Source organism: Cherax quadricarinatus, chromosome 28 (genome assembly GCF_038502225.1).
Source record: "Cherax quadricarinatus isolate ZL_2023a chromosome 28, ASM3850222v1, whole genome shotgun sequence".
Lineage (NCBI taxonomy): Eukaryota > Metazoa > Arthropoda > Malacostraca > Decapoda > Parastacidae > Cherax > Cherax quadricarinatus.
This window is the reverse complement of record NC_091319.1, coordinates 21995117-22015367: the sequence shown is the minus strand read 5'-3', so window position 1 is coordinate 22015367 and position 20251 is coordinate 21995117. Positions and strand designations below refer to the sequence as shown.

The 20251-nt window shown below is 41.6% G+C and overlaps 1 protein-coding gene across 8 annotated transcripts in view; it reads left to right on the top strand.

Annotated features, from left to right (window-relative positions):
* LOC128693175 (gamma-tubulin complex component 6) overlaps window positions 1–20251 on the top strand; it is a 464079-nt gene that overhangs the window by 299629 nt on the left and 144199 nt on the right. For all 8 annotated transcript variants that reach the window (XM_070089457.1, XM_070089462.1, XM_070089461.1 and 5 more), the window contains 3 exons: window positions 796–1143; window positions 4141–4363; window positions 20029–20163. In XM_070089457.1, coding sequence (XP_069945558.1) covers window positions 796–1143; window positions 4141–4363; window positions 20029–20163 — 706 coding nt within the window. The remainder of the gene's footprint in view (window positions 1–795; window positions 1144–4140; window positions 4364–20028; window positions 20164–20251) is intronic.

The following is a 20251-nucleotide window of genomic DNA, read 5'->3' as shown; positions in this document are numbered from 1 at the left end:
GTGCTCAGAATACAACAGTTTAGAAGCATATACGTATAAAGATACACAACATATCCCTCCAAACTGCCAATATCCCAAACCCCTCCTTTAAAGTACAGGCACTGTACTTCCCATTTCCAGGGCTCAAGTCCGACTACATGAAAATAACCGGTTTCCCTGAATCCCTTCACTAAATATTACCCTGCTCACACTCCAACAGATCGTCAGGTCCCAAGTACCATTCGTCTCCATTCACTCCTATCTAACACGCTCACGCACGCTTGCTGGAACTCCAGCAAGCGTCCAGAAGATTAAACAAACTCAGATGACTAGGGGTGTGCATAAATCTGGGGTGGGGGGAACGAGGAGTCAGGGTGGCCCTAAGAAAGGTAGGAGGAAGTTTTGTGTGCAAGGGGCTTGAACATCTAACAGGCATGTGTGAATGTGTTAGATAGGAGTGAGTGAATGCCTTTTTTTTTTTTTACATAATGCTTGAGTGTGAGGAAGGTAATATTTGTGAAGCAATTCTGGGAAACAGGTTAGCTGGACTTGTCCTGGGGGTGGGAAGTACAGTGATTTCACTCTGAAGGAGGGGTGGGGATGTTACAGATTGGAGGGTCATCTGATCTATGATGTCAGCACACTTCTGACAAGACAGTGACTGAATGAATGGTAGTGAAAGTGTATCTTCTTTTTTGGGTCACTGTACTTCAGATGGTGATGGCTGGTATGTTAAAAAAAAGTTGTTCCTAGAAATTCCTGTTTTAAAACATATTGGTACTAATATTCACTGCACTTTCATTGTTTTAATTTCAGGGGAATGGTGTTTTCCCTAAGTGGAGAAACTCACCTTCCTAGACTGCAGGAGAGAGCTCAACATCTGCTAAAGAAGATCAAATTTGTTGCCCACCTCTTTCATATTTCCTCAAACTGCTATAAGAATTATACTACAACCAGGCGGCTTGTACCTGACAATAAAACTACAGACACTGAAACTGGCCATGGGTTACAACACACATCAGTAGTCACAGAAGGCCACCAAGAAATGCTGAGAGGTCTTAGTCTCCTCGGAGAGTTACTTAACCAAGTTATTCTTACCAAGGACCAAGCGTGTCTTCTGTTACTTATGTCAGTCTTTAAGAATGCTTGTGCGCCTTTCTTTAGGTGAGCAAGAAAAAATCACATGTTTCTTTATTAGATAAGATATACAGTAGTGTATTATAAAGTATTTTTCTTTTTAAAATTGATAAATGTATATAGCTAAGCACTGTTAATTGCAGGTTTTTAATACATGAAATTGTAGCATAAATTAGGTTGATAATATTTAAAAAATGTGGTTAATTCTGTAGGCATTAGGCACACTGTTAACTTATGCTACTTGTACTAATTAATATAATGTACTTGGAGATGAGAAGTCCAGTGCCTGCACTAATTAAGTAGGGATAGACTGTATTATGTATTATTTATCTACTGTCTCTCATCACTTAATGACGGAGTTCCATTCCTATGAGTCGGTCGATAAATGAATTGGTCATTAACCCCTTCAGGGTCCAAGGCCCAAATCTGAAGTGGTAAGTAAGTAAGTAAGTAAGTTTATTCAGGTATACATAAATACAGTTACATAGAATTATCATACATAGCAGCATGTGTGTAGAGAACCTAGGATAACCCAAAAAAGTCAGACAGAGTGACTTATTTCATTTGGTGTCCTTTTACCTTATTATTATAATATAAAGGTTATAATATTTTCTTATTATTCTACAATGAAGATAACTTATTATCATACTAAAAAGACTATCTACTACACCAAGGTCATTAAGACTATCTACAATACGAGGGTCATTACTAGGAATAAGGTAAAATTTACACGTATGTTAGCTAAAAAATAGAAAATCATTCCCCTCCCTTTCTGTAGCTACATTCATCAGACACCTTTTGGCAGTCTTCTTGAACTGGTTCATGCTATGACTGGCTTTGACATGTGCGGGCAGTCTGTTCCATTCCTTTATTGCTGTACAATAAAAGGTGTTTGAAGCCTGGCCACTGACTGTGGGTACTACAAAGTTGTGCTCTCTCCCCCTAGTACTATGATTGCTTTGGTTCCCAACCTTGACAAAATTGACAGCAAGATATTCTGGACATTGTTTGTGAGCAATTTTATAAACATGATTTAGCTTCAGTTGTTTTACTCTGTCTTCAACATTCAGCATATCCAACTGCTGTAATTCATCCTGGCCTACATGTTCTCTTGGTCCCAGCCCCAGGATGAATCTTACGATTTTGTTCTGGGTGATTTGCAGTCTATCTTTCAGTTTTTTTGTCAAGGCAGAGTACCAAGAAGAGCAAGCATAATCCATATGGCATTGTATAAGGGCTAGACATAGGGTCCTGCGAGCCTCAGTAGGTAGACTCTGTGCTTGTCTATACAGGAACTTCAGTCTGGCATTCGCTTTCTTTACTACACTGTTCCCTATCAATTCTCCTGACATGTATGGGTCAAAGGGGATTCCCAAATATTTTACTGATGAAACCAAAGTGATGGGCTCCCCATTACATTGAACATTAAAATTATTTACCCTTCTCAGTTTATGTTTCGTGCCAAAGAGAATGGCTTCAGTTTTCCCTAGGTGTAATGATAGTTTGTTGTCAACTAACCATTTGCTGCAGGACTCCAGTTCCAGTGTTAAAACATTAGCAATATCTAGTGGGTCTTTACCTGACACTAACAGAGCACTGTCATCTGCATACAGTAGGAGTTTGCACTTGACACTGATAGGCATATCATTGACATAACATAAGAATAATAAGGGACCCAGAATACTACCCCAGTGTCCAAGAATTTAAAAAAAAAAAATTTGTTATTTTTTCTTATGAAATGGTAGAGAATCTTTTTGTGAAGGTAATAAAACAAAAAGTACGAAATTTGATGGAAAATTGATGAAATTATGCTCTCGCGAATTTTGATGTGTCAGCGATATTTACGAATCAGCGATTTTACCGACTTTGACTCCCATTTTAGGCCAATTACATTATTCCAGTCAACCAAATTCTTAGCTATTTCACTAGTATTACTTCTATTCTATCGATTGAGCACAAGAAATCGCCAAGTCAACTGTTTCAACTACAAATTAAAGTGATCGGAAATTGTTAATTTGGCCAATTTAACACAAAGTTCAAAATATTCCAATTTCAAAATAGGGTCCAGAATAAACAATGTAGGTATTCCTGGAACTAAACTAACATTTCCTCTGTTCATTAGTTACGTTTTGAGGCTTTACAAATAAATTCCATTTTGATTTTTTATTTACATAAAGAATTTTTATTCACGCCAAAAAATAGAAGATTTACTGTTATGCAATACTGTAATAATTGTATAAATATCATCACCATATTTGTGAATGCATATTAGACCCACCAGCTGGCGTGTATTAGACATGTGAGGTCGTTTGTTTACTCTTGAATATCGGCAAAAATTTAACATTTCTGCTACTTTGAGCTCAGTTTCAAGCCATTTCCAGTGCTAAAACCAATCAAAATCATCTCTATTTCTGTAATATGTCTTCCATTCTATCAAATGAGACCAAGAAATCGCAAATAGAACTATAAAAAACATACGGAAAAACACTGCAAAGTCGCTGTTTTAATCGAAAAATCATGATTTCAGTTTTTTCTCTCATTATACACAGTGTGCTGCAGGATCTGTTTTATGTGGTGCACACATACCACATAGATGTATTCTCTCATATCTAGGCCCAAATGTACCACTCACAGTTTATCAGAGTGAGCTGAGCTCATGACGTAGATCTACGGTTTGGACGCTGAACGTAAAGCCGTAGATCTACGGGACGGACCCTCAAAGGGTTAAGCAAGAGGCATACTATACTGGTAGTGGGTTTGTGTCAACCATCTTTTGATATTGTTTTAATGTCACCTTTGCACCATTTATAACATTTTTAGTATATTTTAAAATGTTTATACAGTAGTGTACTGTATATTGTAATAAATAGAATAGAGGAAATCAGCTCTAATATACATTACTTAAGTATGCATACTGGTCAGAGAGCTGGTCATAAGTCCAAGCAGTCGTTAGAAGCGAGTACTTCGTTAAGTGAGGAGAGACTATTTGCTTGATATAATCTTAATTTATCCACAATACCACAGGTACTTGGAGGACTGGATATATGAAGGTGTGTGCTCAGATCCTGGGCAAGAATTTATGATTGACATTGATGGGAGATCATTACTGAAACGAGATAGGAGCTACTGGACAAATGGCTACACTCTTCGGGATCTCTCTTCCATCCCTCCCTTTCTCCATGACGTGTTACGGGAAGCTTTCACTTGTGGCAAAGGTCTTAATTTGCTCAAGCTTTGTTCTGCAAAGGTAAATTAAAAAAATGGTACTTTTTTTTTTTAAGACGTTGGCCATTTCCCACTGAGGCAGGGTGACCCAAAAAGAAAGAAAAACCCAAAAGAAAGAAAAAACTTTAATCATCATTCAGCACTGTCACCATCACTCATACATAATCACTGTCTTTGCAGAGGCACTCAGATATGACAGCTTAGACATCCCTCCAAAGTGCCAATATCCCAATCCCATCCTTTAAAGTACAGGCATTGTATTTCCCATTTCCAGGACTCAAGTCTGGCTAACCAGTTTCCCTGAATCGTGTCATAAACATGCAAGATTTCAGGTACGTCTTGCTACCTCTACTTACACTGAGGTCACACTACACATTCATGTACATGTTTATGTTAACACATTCATCTGGGATTTCTTAGATTTTATCTTAATAGTTCTGTTCTTATTATTTTTCCTTTCACATCCATGGGGATGTGGAATAAGAATCTTTCCTCCATAAGCCATGCGTGTTGTTAATGTCAACTAAAATGCCGGGAGCAATGGGCTAGTAACCCGTTTTCCCGTATAGCCTACTAAAAAGAAAAAGAAGAAAAACCGTCAAAGTGGGATGGTACGTGTATTCGTTTAATTTACATTTTATCTTGTTTGAGTCTAGCTGTTATTGTGTGCATAACACAAAATGTTGAATAAAGAGAGGCTAAAGAAGAACAGTTAATATACTGTATTTGTCTGTGTATACACAAAAATACTATTGATGCTGAACCTACAAATTATCATGCTTGGAAATGAATACATTGCTTGTGCCTTTTCTTAGGATGCATACCATACCTGTCGAATGCAATACACAGGGGTTTAAATTATTCAGTGATGAAAGAAAAAGCAAGAAAAGGGAGGGTGAACTAGACCTGTGGTAGACAGGGGCAAAAACCAACAAATGGAAAGGAAAATTTGATCATATGCATGCAGCACCGACCCGAGCTTAGAAATTGGTAACGGGAGACTTGTTTGGGGCAAAACTGTAACAGCTTCATGAAATGAAAATGTAGTAATGCCAGGGATTTTAATTTTAGCTGAAGTGACTGAAATTCATTAACTTGGAATCTGAAGTCAAATGACTTCTGAGTATCTTTATTGGAGAAACGTTTTACTCGGGCAGCAGGCTTTAATAATCACATAGGGAGGTATGAGGATGGAGACTTGTATACTGGAACCAGAAGAAAAGTGGTTGTAGACATCATCACATGTTGGCTGGGCTAACTAATGGACGTAGGTCAACTCCAAAAGGTGGGCTACAGATTTAGCCATTTATTATTATTATTATTATTATTATTATTATTATTATTAAATGTTGAGTGAATGCGTGGGGAGTTTTGAATCAAGTGTGAGAGTAATGGTGGTTGGGGATTTCAATGCTAAAGTGGGTAAAAATGTTGTGGAGGGAGTAGTAGATAAATTTGGGGTGCCAGGGGTAAATGTAAATGGGGAGCCTTTAATTGAGCTATGTGTAGAAAGAGATTTGGTAATAAGTAATACATATTTTATGAAAAAGAGGATAAACAAATATACAAGGTATGATGTAGCACGTAATGAAAGTAGTTTGTTAGATTATGTATTGGTGGATAAAAGGTTAATGGGTAGGCTCCAGGATGTACATGTTTATAGAGGGGCAACTGATATATCGGATCATTATTTAGTTGTAGCTACAGTTAGAGTAAAGAGGTAGATGGGAAAAGAGGAAGGTGGCAACAACAAGTAAGAGGGGGGTGAAAGTGTATAAACTAAGGGAGGAGGAGGTTCGGGTGAGATATAAGCGCCTATTGGCAGAAAGGTGGGCTAGTGCAAAGATGAGTAGTGGGGGGGGTTGAAGAGGGTTGGAATAGTTTTAAAAATGCAGTATTAGAATGTGGGGCAGAAGTTTGTGGTTATAGGAGGGTGGGGGCAGGAGGAAAGAGGAGTGATTGGTGGAATGATGAAGTAAAGGGTGTGATAAAAGAGAAAAAGGTAGCTTTGAGAGGTTTTTACAAAGCATAAGTGTTATAAGAAGAGCAGAGTATATGGAGAGTAAAAGAAAGGTGAAGAGAGTGGTGAGAGAGTGCAAAAGGAGAGCAGATGATAGAGTGGGAGAGACACTGTCAAGAAATTTTAATGAAAATAAGAAAAAATTTTGGAGCGAGTTAAACAAGTTAAGAAAGCCTAGGGAAAGTATGGATTTGTCAGTTAAAAACAGAGTAGGGGAGTTAGTAGATGGGGAAAGGGAGGTATTAGGTAGATGGCGAGAATATTTTGAGGAACTTTTAAATATTGAGGGAGAAAGGGAGGCGGTAATTTCATGCACTGGCCAGGGAGGTATACCATTTTTTAGGAGTGAAGAAGAGCAGAATGTAAGTGTGGGGGAGGTACGTGAGGCATTACGTAAAATGAAAGGGGGTAAAGCAGCTGGAACTGATGGGATCATGACAGAAATGTTAAAAGCAGGGGGAGATATAGTGTTGGAGTGGTTGGTACTTTTGTTTAATAAATGTATGAAAGAGGGGAAGGTACCTAGGGATTGGCGGAGAACATGTATAGTCCCTTTATATAAAGGGAAGGGGGACAAAAGAGATTGTAAAAATTATAGAGGAATAAGTTTACTGAGTATACCAGGAAAAGTATGAGGTAGGGTTATAATTGAAAGAATTAGAGGTAAGACAGAATGTAGGATTGCGGATGAGCAGGGAGGTTTCAGAGTGGGTAGGGGATGTGTAGATCAAGTGTTTACATTGAAGCATATATGTGAACAGTATTTAGATAAAGGTAGGGAAGTTTTTATTGCATTTATGGATTTAGAAAAGGCATGTGATAGTGGATAGAGGAGCAATGTGGCAGATGTTGCAAGTACATGGAATAGGAGGTAGGTTACTAAATGCTGTTAAGAGTTTTTATGAGGATAGTGAGGCTCAGGTTAGGGTGTGTAGAAGAGAGGTAGACTACTTCCCGGTAAAAGTAGGTCTTAGACAGGGATGTGTAATGTCACCATGGTTGTTTAATATATTTATAGATGGGGTTGTAAAAGAAGTAAATTTATGCTAGGGTGTTCGGGAGAGGGGTGGGATTAAATTATGGGGAATCAAATTCAAAATGGGAATTGACAGTTACTTTTTGCTGATGATACTGTGCTTATGGGAGATTCTAAAGAAAAATTGCAAAGGTTAGTGGATGAGTTTGGTAATGTGTGTAAAGGTAGAAAGTTGAAAGTGAACATAGAAAAGAGTAAGGTAATGAGGGTATCAAATGATTTAGATAAAGAAAAAATGGATATCAAATTGGGGAGGAGAAATATGGAAGAAGTAAATGTTTTCAGATACTTGGGAGTTGATGTGTCGGCAGATGGATTTATGAAGGATGAGGTTAATCATAGAATTGATGAAGGAAAAAAGGTGAGTGGAGCGTTGAAGTATATGTGCAGTCAAAAAACGTTATCTATGGAGGCAAAGAAGGGAATGTATGAAAGTATAGTAGTACCAACACTCTTATATGGATGTGAAGCTTGGGTGGTAAATGCAGCAGCGAGGAGACGGAGGCAGTGGAGATGTCCTGTCTAAGGGCACTGTGTGGTGTAAATATTATGCAGAAAATTCGGAGTGTGGAAATTAGGAAAAGGCGTGGAGTTAATAAAAGCATTAGTCAGAGGGCAGAAGAGGGGTTGTTGAGGTGGTTTGGTCATTTAGAGAGACTGGATCAAATTAGAATGACATGGAAAGCATATAAATCTATAGGGGAAGGAAGGAGGGGTAGGGGTCGTCCTCGAAAGGGTTGGAGAGAGGGGGTAAAGGAGGTTTTGTGGGTGAGGGGCTTGGACTTCCAGCAAGCGTGCGTGAGCGTGTTAGATAGGAGTGAATGGAGACGAATGGTACTTGGGACCTGACGATCTGTTGGAGTGTGAGCAGGGTAATATTTAGTGAAGGGATTCAGGGAAACCGGTTATTTTCATATAGTCGGACTTGAGTCCTGGAAATGGGAAGTACAATGCCTGCACTTTAAAGGAGGGGTTTGGGATATTGGCAGTTTGGAGGGATATGTTGTATATCTTTATACGTATATACTTCTGAACTGTTGTATTCTGAGCACCTCTGCAAAAACAGTGATAATGTGTGAGTGTGGTGAAAGTGTTGAATAATGATGAAAGTATTTTCTTTTTGGGGATTTTCATTTTTTTTTGGGTCACTCTGCCTCGGTGGGAGACGGCCGACTTGTTGAAAAAAAAAATTGTTATTATTATTATTATTATTATTATTATTATTAATATTAACACACTGGTCACCTCCTACCAAGAAATGCTAACCCAATAAAGAAGAAACACTTTCATCATCATTCATTCCATCACTGTTTTGCCAGAGGTGCACCTACACTACAGTAAAAAAAAATTGCAACATATCAACACCCCTCCAGAGCACAGGCACTGTACTTCACACCTCCAGGACTCAAGCCCGGCTTTTCAATTTCCCTGAATCCTTTCGTAAATGTTACAAAGATTTAGCAATGGGGTTGCGGAACATGTGGTAAGATGCAGCAGTTGGAGTGGTCACAAGGAGCAAGACCCACTAGTTGGCCCCACCCACATGTGATGATGTCTTGAAATGCTTCCTCTCTCTCCTCTGGCTCCAGTATACCTCCATCCTCAGTATTTGTATGAGGTTGATGAAACTTGATGTGCAGACAGAAAGCTTCTCCAATAAGGGTACCCAAGTGTTGCACATGTATCTTATTCACTAACTTGTTGATATTGTATACCTTCGATTTTGTTCTGGCAAACAAGGAGATCCCTGTTAACAGTCTGGAAATAACAGAAGAGCTTACTACATGTGTTCACAAATGTATCACATTTAATGGAAGTATGGATACTGCAATAAATGTCCCAGATTACAATGGACATAGAGAACACCTGTCATGTGTTGACTGGAGTAGCAAAAACAACTATTAGCATAACACTTGCTAAATATTGTGCTATGCAAATTGCCCAAAGAACATGTATTTACCATAGAGAAATAAGATTAATTAAAATTTGATCTGGTTACTAGTAGGACTTGAGTTCTGGGGGGTAGGAAGTAAAGTGCCTGCACTCTGAAGGAGGAGTGAGGATGTAGATCAAAGGGTCATAACTAATAGGCCAAATATGGTATTAGACACGTACAAATGGAGCACTGAGGTGAGAGGTTGTGTACATTATGTAGACCTCCCCCATAAGACAATGGATTTGCCCATAGGCTTACTGTGAGATGGAGTAAAACCCTGGTGCCTGCCACTTTCACCTACATGTACTCTGCTGTGTAAACTGATTAATATGGCATGTTCACCAAAAGTATGCTGTAATTTTCCACTTTGTTAACATGTTAAAAAAAGTTAACCATTCACCTATTATCCAAAGGTTTACTGTAATATCAGTCACTAGAGACCTTGTTATTAAACAGGTGACCAGATTAAAGCAAAAAAAGTCCCCAGTCCCAATGACCTGTTTTTATGGGTTCAGAAAAAATGCAAGATGGAATTTAGTGTGCTGTTAACTGCTCTTTTTAATATGTCACTACAAACAGGCATCTACTGGATACGTGGAACATGACTAATTTAAGAACATAAGAAAGAAGGAACACTGCAACAGGCCTACTGACCCATGCAGAGCAGGTCTCTCTCTCCCCCCCCCCCCCCCATGACCCACCCTGTCTGTTCACCTAAACTCAAGGATGGAGCACTGCACCAGACCCAGCAGCACAAGCTAGTCAGGTCCAACTCACACCCACCCACACCCACTCATGTATTTATCTAACCTATTTTTAAAACTACACAACGTTTTAACCTGAATAACTGTACTCGGGAGTTTGTTCCACTCATCCACAACTCTATTACCAAACCAGTGCTTTCTTATATCCTTCCTGAATCTGAATTTTTCCAACTTGAAACCATTGCTGCAAGTCCTGTCTTGGCAGGAAATTTTCAGCACACTATTTACATCCCCTCTATTTATTCCTTTTTTCCATTTATACACCTCGATCATATCCCCCCTAATTCTATGCCTTTCGAGAGAGTGCAGATTCAGGGCCCTCAGTCTATCCTCATAGGGAAGATTTCTGATACATGGGATCATCTCTGTCATCCTTCTCTGTACGTTTTCCAGAGCATTTATATCCATTCTGTAATACGGTGACCAGAACTGAGCAGCATAGTCTAAATGAGGCGTAACCAAGGATATATAGAGTTGAAGAACAACCTGAGGACTTCTATTATTTATGCTTTTAGTTATGAAGCCAAGAATTCTGTTAGCTTTATTGTGAACACTAATGCACTGTTGTCTTGGTTTTAGATTACTGCTAACCAGAATTCCTAAATCCTTTTTGCAATCCTGTCTACAAAATGGAAGACAAATATCCCTTCTGTCAAGCTACTGTTCAATCAGTCTGACATTAATAATGGGAAAATTAATAGAATACATAATATCAAATATTAGAGGCCACCTTGAGGAATATAATTGATTTCCCATAATGAGTCAATAAGGATTCACAAGGAGCCAATCATGCTTAAAAATTTTACTTTGTTTTGTAAGGCTTTGGGGCAGTGGACCATGATAAAGAATATATTTGGATTTCAGTAAGGCTTTTTATAGCCCCACACAGATGACCTTCGAAGAAAGTAGCATCACATGGTATAGGAAGTAATATTCTATCATGGATTGGGGTATGGCTGACACATAGACAACAGTGAGTTTACATAAATGGCATGAAATCAGAATGAGGACCAGTCATGAGTAGCATTTTACAAGGATAAGCTTTTGGGCCCCTTATTGTTCATTGTGAAGGCTTACTCAGCCCTGTAACAACTTCAGATAGTATTACCAAGGCTGGCTCCTCCTCAGGAAAATTAATGAATAGAAAAAGAAATAATAATTCACAAAGATAAACACTTTATTATTTATTAATGCAAAGATAAAACATTAAAACATGAAGGTGTATCCTACTTGAAAGAAAAATTAAAAATGAAATGGAAAAATGACATTTGAATTCAACGCTAATATGTACAGTTATACTGGGGTGTCTGGTTGAGGTTGACACAGTCTTGTAGGAATTGTAGCCGTTGCTGATGATGTGGGGGGGGTCACAGGTGTTGAGTGACAACCCAATGACTAGTTCTTCACAGAGTCTATAGCCTTGAATAGTCAGTCCAGATGACAGGAACGCAGGTTCTTTACCACTGCAAAGATGAGGGGTAGTGTCCTGTACAATTAATCAGGTAGGTAGATCATGAAGTGACGTCTCAAGACCGGTTTCAGTCAGTCTCCTTCAACACTTCTCGTTGGTTGGCAGGTGACCCGAGCTGTCATTCCAAGGTGGAAAGAGAGAGAGGTTACCCACTACTTAAGAAATCACTCTCCATGATAAGTGTAAGATACTTAAAAAAGGTGGTGATTATCTAAAAGTCTCATGTGGAGCTTAAAACTGAAAGGACTAAGTTTATTATTGGTCAAAAGTGAAGCTTTCAACCAATATCCACTAGAATAGGAGCAGAGGCTTTTACTTACAGTTGTGCTGGGAGCTGTGAGTCGAGGGATTACTGTTTGGCCGGAGCCCCACACGTCACCTTTCAGGGTGGGGAAGAAAGGGGGGGGGATAGCGGGAGCTAGACTGACCCTACCTTAACAAGCAGCCAGCAATCAAACTATCGTTACCATATACTCGCTCGCTACTTCTATCTGTTGAACTTTTCCCTCACATTCATAATATACATATTTGACCTAGATGAGAAAAAAGTGACATGAGCAAATTCACTGATGGTACAAAAATAGGCCAGCAATAGATTTGGAGGAGGAAGCAATTGAACTTCAGGAAGATTTAGGCAAACTAATGTCATGGTCCAAAAAGTAGTAGATGTAGTTCACTGTGGAAAAGTGCAAAGTCCTATTCCTTCAGAATGAAAACCAAGGTACTTATAAACTAAAAAATATAGAAGTTGATCATAAAGAATGTGAAAAGAACTTGGGAGTTATGGTAAGTAGATGTCTAAAGCTAAGACAGCTTGGCCTTAGTGTCCATAATAAGACACACTGCTTGGTTTTATATCAAGAAGTACAGTATGAAGTTCAAGGGTTACTCTATAGCTGTGTACCTCATAAGTGAGACCTTATTGGAATATATGGCACTGTTCTGGTCTCTATACTACAAAATAGATATAAATCCATTGGAGGAGATACAGAGATGAAAACAAAATTAATCCACAGTATAAAGAATCTTTTAAGTGAAGACAGAATGTGGGAAAATACGATAAAAGTATGCCACTGGAAGACAGGTATAAATAAGAGAGATATAAATAGAGTGCTGAGGATATCTAACAATGAAAGAACATGGAATAATGTATTTAAATTGGATAAATTGAGATTTAGAAATTATATTTGAAAACACTGGTTTGGCAGTGGGCCTTGTGGATGAGTGGAACAAATTGCTGAGAGTTCATCAAAGCTAAGTAGTACAGATTATTACCTGCTCTAAAATGAATGCCATTGAGATAATTCAAGCTAAATAAGAGACAGAAGTTAATGTGTGAATCAAGTATAAAACCCAGAAAAGTGTTTCCGTTAGTGCTTAGATAATAAAGCCCTTCCTCACTGTCAAACCACACAACAAGCATAAAGTAAAGTTTTCTGAGAATGCATCAAGCAATCAAGTAGTCACCTCACCTACATCATCCTTGACCCAGTAGTCACACACAAACCTCCACACTAAAATGATACAATAAATGATTAAAATAATGTACGGTAACTTATACTTTATTAATTTTTGCCTAGTACAGTAGTAAAAAAAAAATAATTTTGGGGGTTAACTTGAGAGTTATCTGGAACATAAATCTTATTTATCCCTAATGTTCCTCTTCAAGGGGGGCTCCTTGGCGTGGTGAAGAGGCTCTTGGTCTGAGGAATTAGACCTATCGGTCTTCTTCCTCAGACCGAACCTAATTACCCCCCAATCTCCCCTCCCCTATCCCATCCTCCCCATCCTCCCCTTTTTCCTTTCCTCCTCCTCCTCCCCACTCCTCCCTTTTGCCCTTCCTCTTTTTGTCCTTTGGGATTTCTCCCACAGGCGCGCTAGTTCCTGGGTAGGAGAAAGGACACCGGGGTCCATCCCATTCCGTTGAGGTTTCTTGGCGGTGGCGTAGTTTGCCGTGGAATCTGGATTGCCTAGGGATGTCCCGATCCCTCTCCGGTATCCCGGAGTAGCTTTGGGTGTCTTTTGGGCGACGGGTGTAGCTCTGGAAGCCACCTTTCGGATTCCGGGGGTGGTGGCTGAAGGAGGTATGCTTTGTGGCGGATATCCGGCCGCCCTCTCTTTTGTCCACCGAGGTAGCTCGGCAGATGTGAGGTTGCTATCCCAGATTGCTGGTTTACTGGCATGAAGGGTAGGGTATGGCACGGGTTCCATGCTGCATCTGCGCTACTAGCGGTGTCGAGTCCTCTTGGGCGCGGAGGGAGATTTCTGGCCCTTTCATCCCTCCTAGGAACTATCCCTCCCCGGTCCCCCCTTTTTTTTTCTTTTTTTTATTTTTATTTTCTTTTCTTCTTTCTTTTTTTTTCTTAAAAACAAAAAGAAAGAAGTAACCTAACCATGGCAGCCCTAGTCCATGAACCTGGTACCCCCGGGCCCCTTCTTGATACCGCACCCCGTTCTGACCCCGCCTCGTCTTTGGACCACTCTTCAGACATTCCTCATGCCTCTGTACCTATTGCCGGTGCTGTTTCCTCACCCGCTTCAGGTACTGAGGCCTCGACTGACTCCTTCGATTTATCAGACCTTCGCTCTCCTCTGACTATGCTTCCGGCCTCTCCCTCTACGGTGCGGCAATTTTCAAATCGCCGACCCGTTCCACGTCGGACCAACTCTGGTCCCACGCCTAAACGTCAACGACAATTACCTGCTGATGATACTTCTCCACCTTCACCTTCTCGTTCTTCTCAGAAACGATCGACACGTCCTTCACTACCTTTCCACGCTCAGTTTCAGACTGAACAGTGGACTAAATTCTTCACTTTACGACCAACTTCCTCTACTGCCTATCTTTCTGACCATAGTATTGGCAAGGCACTCCTACGCCATGTTGGTAAAGATATTTCTTTTCATGCTCTTAAGAGCGGTACGCGCATCATTACCGTACAGAATGCTACCCAGGCTCGTGAGCTCTCTCGTCTTTCCCATATAGATACTGTTCCTGTCACCCTTGAAAAACATCATTCCCTCAATTCTTGTAGTGGTACCGTTATTCTGCCCCATACCATAGTTCAACAAAATTTCCAGACATGTGGCACCGACATTCTAGAACAGCTGGAACTCCAAGATCTCCCAATCCTCAAGGTAGACACTTACGTTCTTCCTGCCCGTGGGCAGAGACGATACCCTAGCAATGTGGCTCGTTTAACTTTTGACAGCCGAGAACTCCCATCCTCCGTTTATATAGCAGGACATCGGTTACAAGTTCGAAAGGTGATCCCTACACCACAACAGTGTAGAAATTGCTGGCGATTTGGCCATCCAGCGAAATATTGCAGATCTATCGCCGAATGCCCAGTCTGTGGTGCCGATGACCATTCTAATACGTCTTGCAATCGATCTCCCTCTTGCCTTAACTGTCATGAGGCTCACCCTTCGTACTCTCGCCGTTGTCAGGTCTATTTAAACGAGCGGGAAATCCGTTACCTCAAAGAGACAGAAGGTCTCCCTTATGCCATGGCAGTTTCTCATCTCCGCCTCCAAGGGAGACTCCCACGTGTTTCTTATTCCCGTGTTTCAAAACGTCCCCCCACTTCTGGTATCCCATCTTCTACACCCACCTCTGTGGTTACCTCTCCCATAATCACTCCTGTATCTAATCCTTTTGCTGTCCTCGGCTCAGACGTCCCTACTTCAACGCCTCAGTCTAATCTCGCTTCTTCGAGTTCTCTCTTACAAGCCTCAGTATCGACGAGACCTCGTACGACACCTCTTCCCAATCGTCCCTCTACTTCTCAAAAGTCAAAAAAAGGTCCGGTAACACCTCCTACCCATCTTCCACCTCCTCATTTTACCCTCCCTGTCTCTGTCCCTAGTTCTTCCCTTCTCACTGGCTCAGTTACAAGTGCAGAGGTTCACCCTCCTCCTCGTAATGTACCTTCCTCCCCTGTTCCCTCCCAAGTTTCTTCCTCTTCTACCACCTCCCAGGTTCCTGTCTCTTCTGTCCCCTGCCACACTTCTCCAGTTCCCTCCACCCTTTCGCCCCCCCCTACCTTGGTACAGTCCAATACAGTTCCAATCTTTACTCATCCTCCCCCTACCATTCCCAATATTGTCTCCCATACGACATCTCTGAATTCCGAAACACTTGAAGCAATCTCTGAATATATTGCAGAGACCAAACCATCAATGGACACTGATCCACCTTCCGCTCTTCCTCTCTCCTCTGCTCCATCTGCACAACTCCTTTCTTCACAGCGCACCGTTCCTTCGCTGCTTGAACATTTTCCACTGCCTCCGCATGTGGACTTTTCTAACCCTTCTAGTCCGTAGGAACCCTTACCTGCGGATTTCAAGTATCCTTATCATTGCCAATCATGGCCTTTTTACAGTGGAATATACGCGGCCTCAGGGGTAATCGGGGTGAGCTTCAGATGTTACTCTCCCAGTTTGCCCCTGTTGGTGTTTGCTTACAGGAACCAAAATTACACTCTGCTGTTATTTCTCACATCTCAGGCTATAATTTATTGTATTCTTCAGATCCTTTTCCTGATGGGACCTTTAATGAAAGTGCCCTTCTTCTCCGCACTGATATTCCGTACCATCAGCTATTTGTTCATACTTCGCTGCATTACACAGCAGCCCGTATCCACTTACATAGGTGGTATACGCTCTGTTCTTTATATCTCTCTCCTTCTCGGGCATTATCTATTCCGGATTTTGCCTTCCTTGTTTCGTCATTACCGCCACCGATTCTGTTACTTGGTGATTTTAATGCCCACCATTTCCTCTGGGGAGGGTCTCACTGTGATTCCCGTGGAATTCAGTTAGAGGCTTTTCTTGCCACCCACCCCCTCCATGTTTTAAATACAGGTACTCACACCCATTTTGATCCTCGGACTCATACTCTCTCTTGCATCGATCTCTCAGTTTGTTCTTCCTCCGCCGCATTAGACTTTACTTGGTCTGTTCTCCCGGACTTACATGACAGTGATCATTTCCCAATCATTCTTACTTCCCCTTCATATTCGCCACCCCTTCGCACCCCACGCTGGCAATTTAATCGGGCAAATTGGAACCTTTACTCACACCTGACTGTTTTTAAAGAGGTTCCTTCTTCGTCCTCCATCGATGAGCTTTTACACCTCTTCTCGTCCTCCGTTTTCACCGCAGCTTCTCATTCTATACCCCAAACTTCGGGCAGGCATTCTCAGAAATGCGTGCCTTGGTGGTCTCCTGCTTGTGCTCGTGCAGTACGTTTGAAACGCGCTGCATGGGGCAGGTACCGGTACAATAGAACCACAGAGCGACTCCTTGATTTTAAACAGAAGCGTGCGATCGCTCGCCGTGTCATCCGTGACGCTAAACGCACTTGCTGGCGAGATTATGTCTCCACCATCACCTCTGTTTCCTCTATGAGTGCAGTCTGGAAAAAAGTACGAAAACTGAGTGGTAAATATTCTCCTGACCCGGCTCCTGTTCTGCGGGTTGCCGGTGTTGATATAGCAAACCCACTAGATGTTGCCAATGAAATTGGCAATCATCTGGTCCGTATTTCTCAGGGACTCCATCTATGCCCCTCATTTCTTTCCTCAAAGTCTGCCAGAGAGTTAGCACCCTTGGACTTTTCTTCTCTCAGAGAAGAACAGTATAATGTGCCTTTTACACTTCAAGAACTGGAGGCAACACTCTCAGCTTGTCGATCATCGGCAGCTGGGCCCGACGACATTCATATTCGTATGCTACAACATTTACATCAGTCAGCCCTTGCAGTCCTATTACGCCTTTACAATCTTATTTGGTCACAAGGAGTTCTTCCACAGCCGTGGAAATCCGCCATTGTTCTCCCTTTCCGCAAACCAGGCACTACGGGACATGAAACCTCCCACTATCGTCCCATTGCTCTTACCAGTGCAGTTTGCAAAGTAATGGAACGTCTAGTAAATAGACGTTTAGTGTGGTATTTAGAGACACACAACAGTCTCTCCACTCGTCAATATGGCTTTCGTAAGGGACGTTCTACCATAGACCCCTTACTGCGCTTGGATACGTATGTTCGTAATGCCTTTGCGAATAACCACTCAGTTATTGCCATATTTTTTGACCTTGAGAAGGCATATGACACAACTTGGAGGTATAATATTTTAGCCCAAGCCCACTCCTTAGGCCTTCGAGGCAATCTACCATCCTTCCTTAAGAACTTTTTAACTGACAGGCATTTCCGTGTTCGGGTTAATAATGTGCTCTCCCCGGACTTTGTCCAAGCTGAAGGTGTCCCCCAGGGATGTGTTCTGAGCACAACACTTTTTCTCCTTGCTATTAATGATTTGGCCTCTAGTCTTCCATCAAATATTTGGTCATCACTCTATGTTGATGACTTCGCTATTGCCTGTGCAGGCGCTGACTGTCACCTCCTTACAGTTTCTCTCCAGCATGCAGTCGACCGTGTTTCCAATTGGGCCACCACACATGGGTTTAAATTTTCCAGCACTAAAACCCACCAAATCACTTTCACTAGACGCTCTGTCATCTCTGATCATCCTTTGTACCTCTATGGCTCACGTATCCCTGAACGTGATACAGTCAAGTTTCTGGGCCTCCTCTTTGATCGTAGGTTATCCTGGAAACCTCACATTACCTCTCTGAAGGCAACTTGTCACAGCCGGCTGAACCTTCTTAAAACCCTTGCTCATCTTTCGTGGGGAGCTGATCGTCGAACCCTCCTTCACCTACATTCCACCCTTATTTTATCGAAACTTGATTATGGTGACCAGATCTATTCAGCGGCATCTCCTACTACTCTCTCTAGCCTTAACCCCATTCATCACCAAGGATTACGTTTATGCCTTGGTGCTTTTCGCTCTTCCCCTGTCGAAAGCCTCTATGCAGAAGCGAACGTTCCATCCTTATCCGATCGCCGTGATGCCCATTGCCTGCGCTACTATGTACGCTCTCATGATCTCCGCAATCCTTCCATTTATAGAATGGTCACTGATATTAGTAGACATTCTTTATTTGTTCGCCGCCCCTGCTTACTCCGTCCCTTCTCTCTTCGCCTTCATTCGCTCTTGTCTTCTCTTCAACTACCACCTTTCTATGTACATGTAGCATCTCACTTTTCCCTACCCCCCTGGGAAGTTCCAGCTGTTCGAGTCTGTTCTTTCTCCCTCCCTTGCTCGAAAGCCCAACTGTCTACGGTCGCTTCCCGCTCTCTTTTTCTTGACCACTTTCACTCTCATTCTCATGCCATTGCTGTGTACACAGATGGCTCTAAGTCTTCTGACGGCGTAGGATTCGCAGCAGTGTTTCCGGACAGCGTCATACAAGGGCATTTACTATCTTCAGCTAGTATTTTTACTGCTGAATTATATGCCATCCTTACAGCACTTATCCGTATTGCATCTATGCCTGTGTCATCATTTGTGGTTGTCTCAGACTCCCTTAGTGCTTTACAGGCTATACAAAAATTTGATACACCTCACCCCTTAGTCCTCCGTATCCAACTTTGGCTACGCCGCATCTTTACTAAGCATAAAGATATTGTTTTTTGTTGGGTCCCTGGTCATGTTGACGTACAGGGCAATGAACAGGCAGACACTGCTGCGCGGTCAGCAGTACATGACCTACCAGTTTCTTATAGAGGTATTCCATGTACGGACTATTTTGCTGTAATATCTTCCCACCTTCACACCCGTTGGCAACAACGTTGGTCTACTATGCTCGGCAACAAACTTCAGTCTATTAAACCGAGTATAGGTTACTGGCCGTCTTCTTATCACCAGTGTCGAGGTTGGGAGACTACTCTCTCCCGTCTTCGCATTGGCCATACTCGTCTTACTCATGGATATCTCATGGAGAGGCGACTTGCTCCTCTCTGTGAGAATTGCCAAGCTCCATTATCAGTCAGCCACATTCTGTTGGACTGCCCACTTTATCAACGAGCACGCAGAATTTACCTCTGTCGTCGTCTTCGCCCCGCTGCTCTCTCTTTACCTTCCCTTCTCGCTGATGGACCCACCTTTCATCCGGACTCTCTTATTGACTTTTTGACAACGACTGACTTACTTCACAAATTCTGATACTTTCAGCCCTTTCTACTTGTATCTCTTGCTACCCTCTACCCCCGTACTATCCCCTGCCTCGCTGTTTTCTGTAACCTGCTGATCATCCCCCCTCCCTCCTGCCATCCAATTCCCTTGCTTCCTTCCCTACCCTGCAGCGCTGTATAGCCCTTGTGGCTTAGCGCTTCTTTTTGATTATAATAATAATAATATCCCTAATGTTCTTCATGTAATTCTGTTTTTATTAAACACCAGTTCCCAGGAATGTAACCCTTGCTTATTAAAAGGGTTTACTGTATTTTAAATTCTATACAGAGCTATTTCTTTAAAGTTGTAGTACTTGTAATGCTGTTTTATAAATTAATCATATGAAAAACTTGCTAAGCTCTCCTTTCCATTACTGCAGCATCATCTTGTCCAAGCTGGTAGCACTAAGCATCCTGGTTTGCAAGTGTGCTTATCTGGAGAAGAATTAGAACAAATGCAATGTCAGTGTGAGGCTTATGCTGCACATATGAATTATACAACAGCACAAAATCAGGTTAGTTTTAAGGTAATGTACATATAATTGCAAAAGTATGGAATATTTTGTATTGTTGTTCTCAGCTTCTCATAAACAGCTAGGGGAG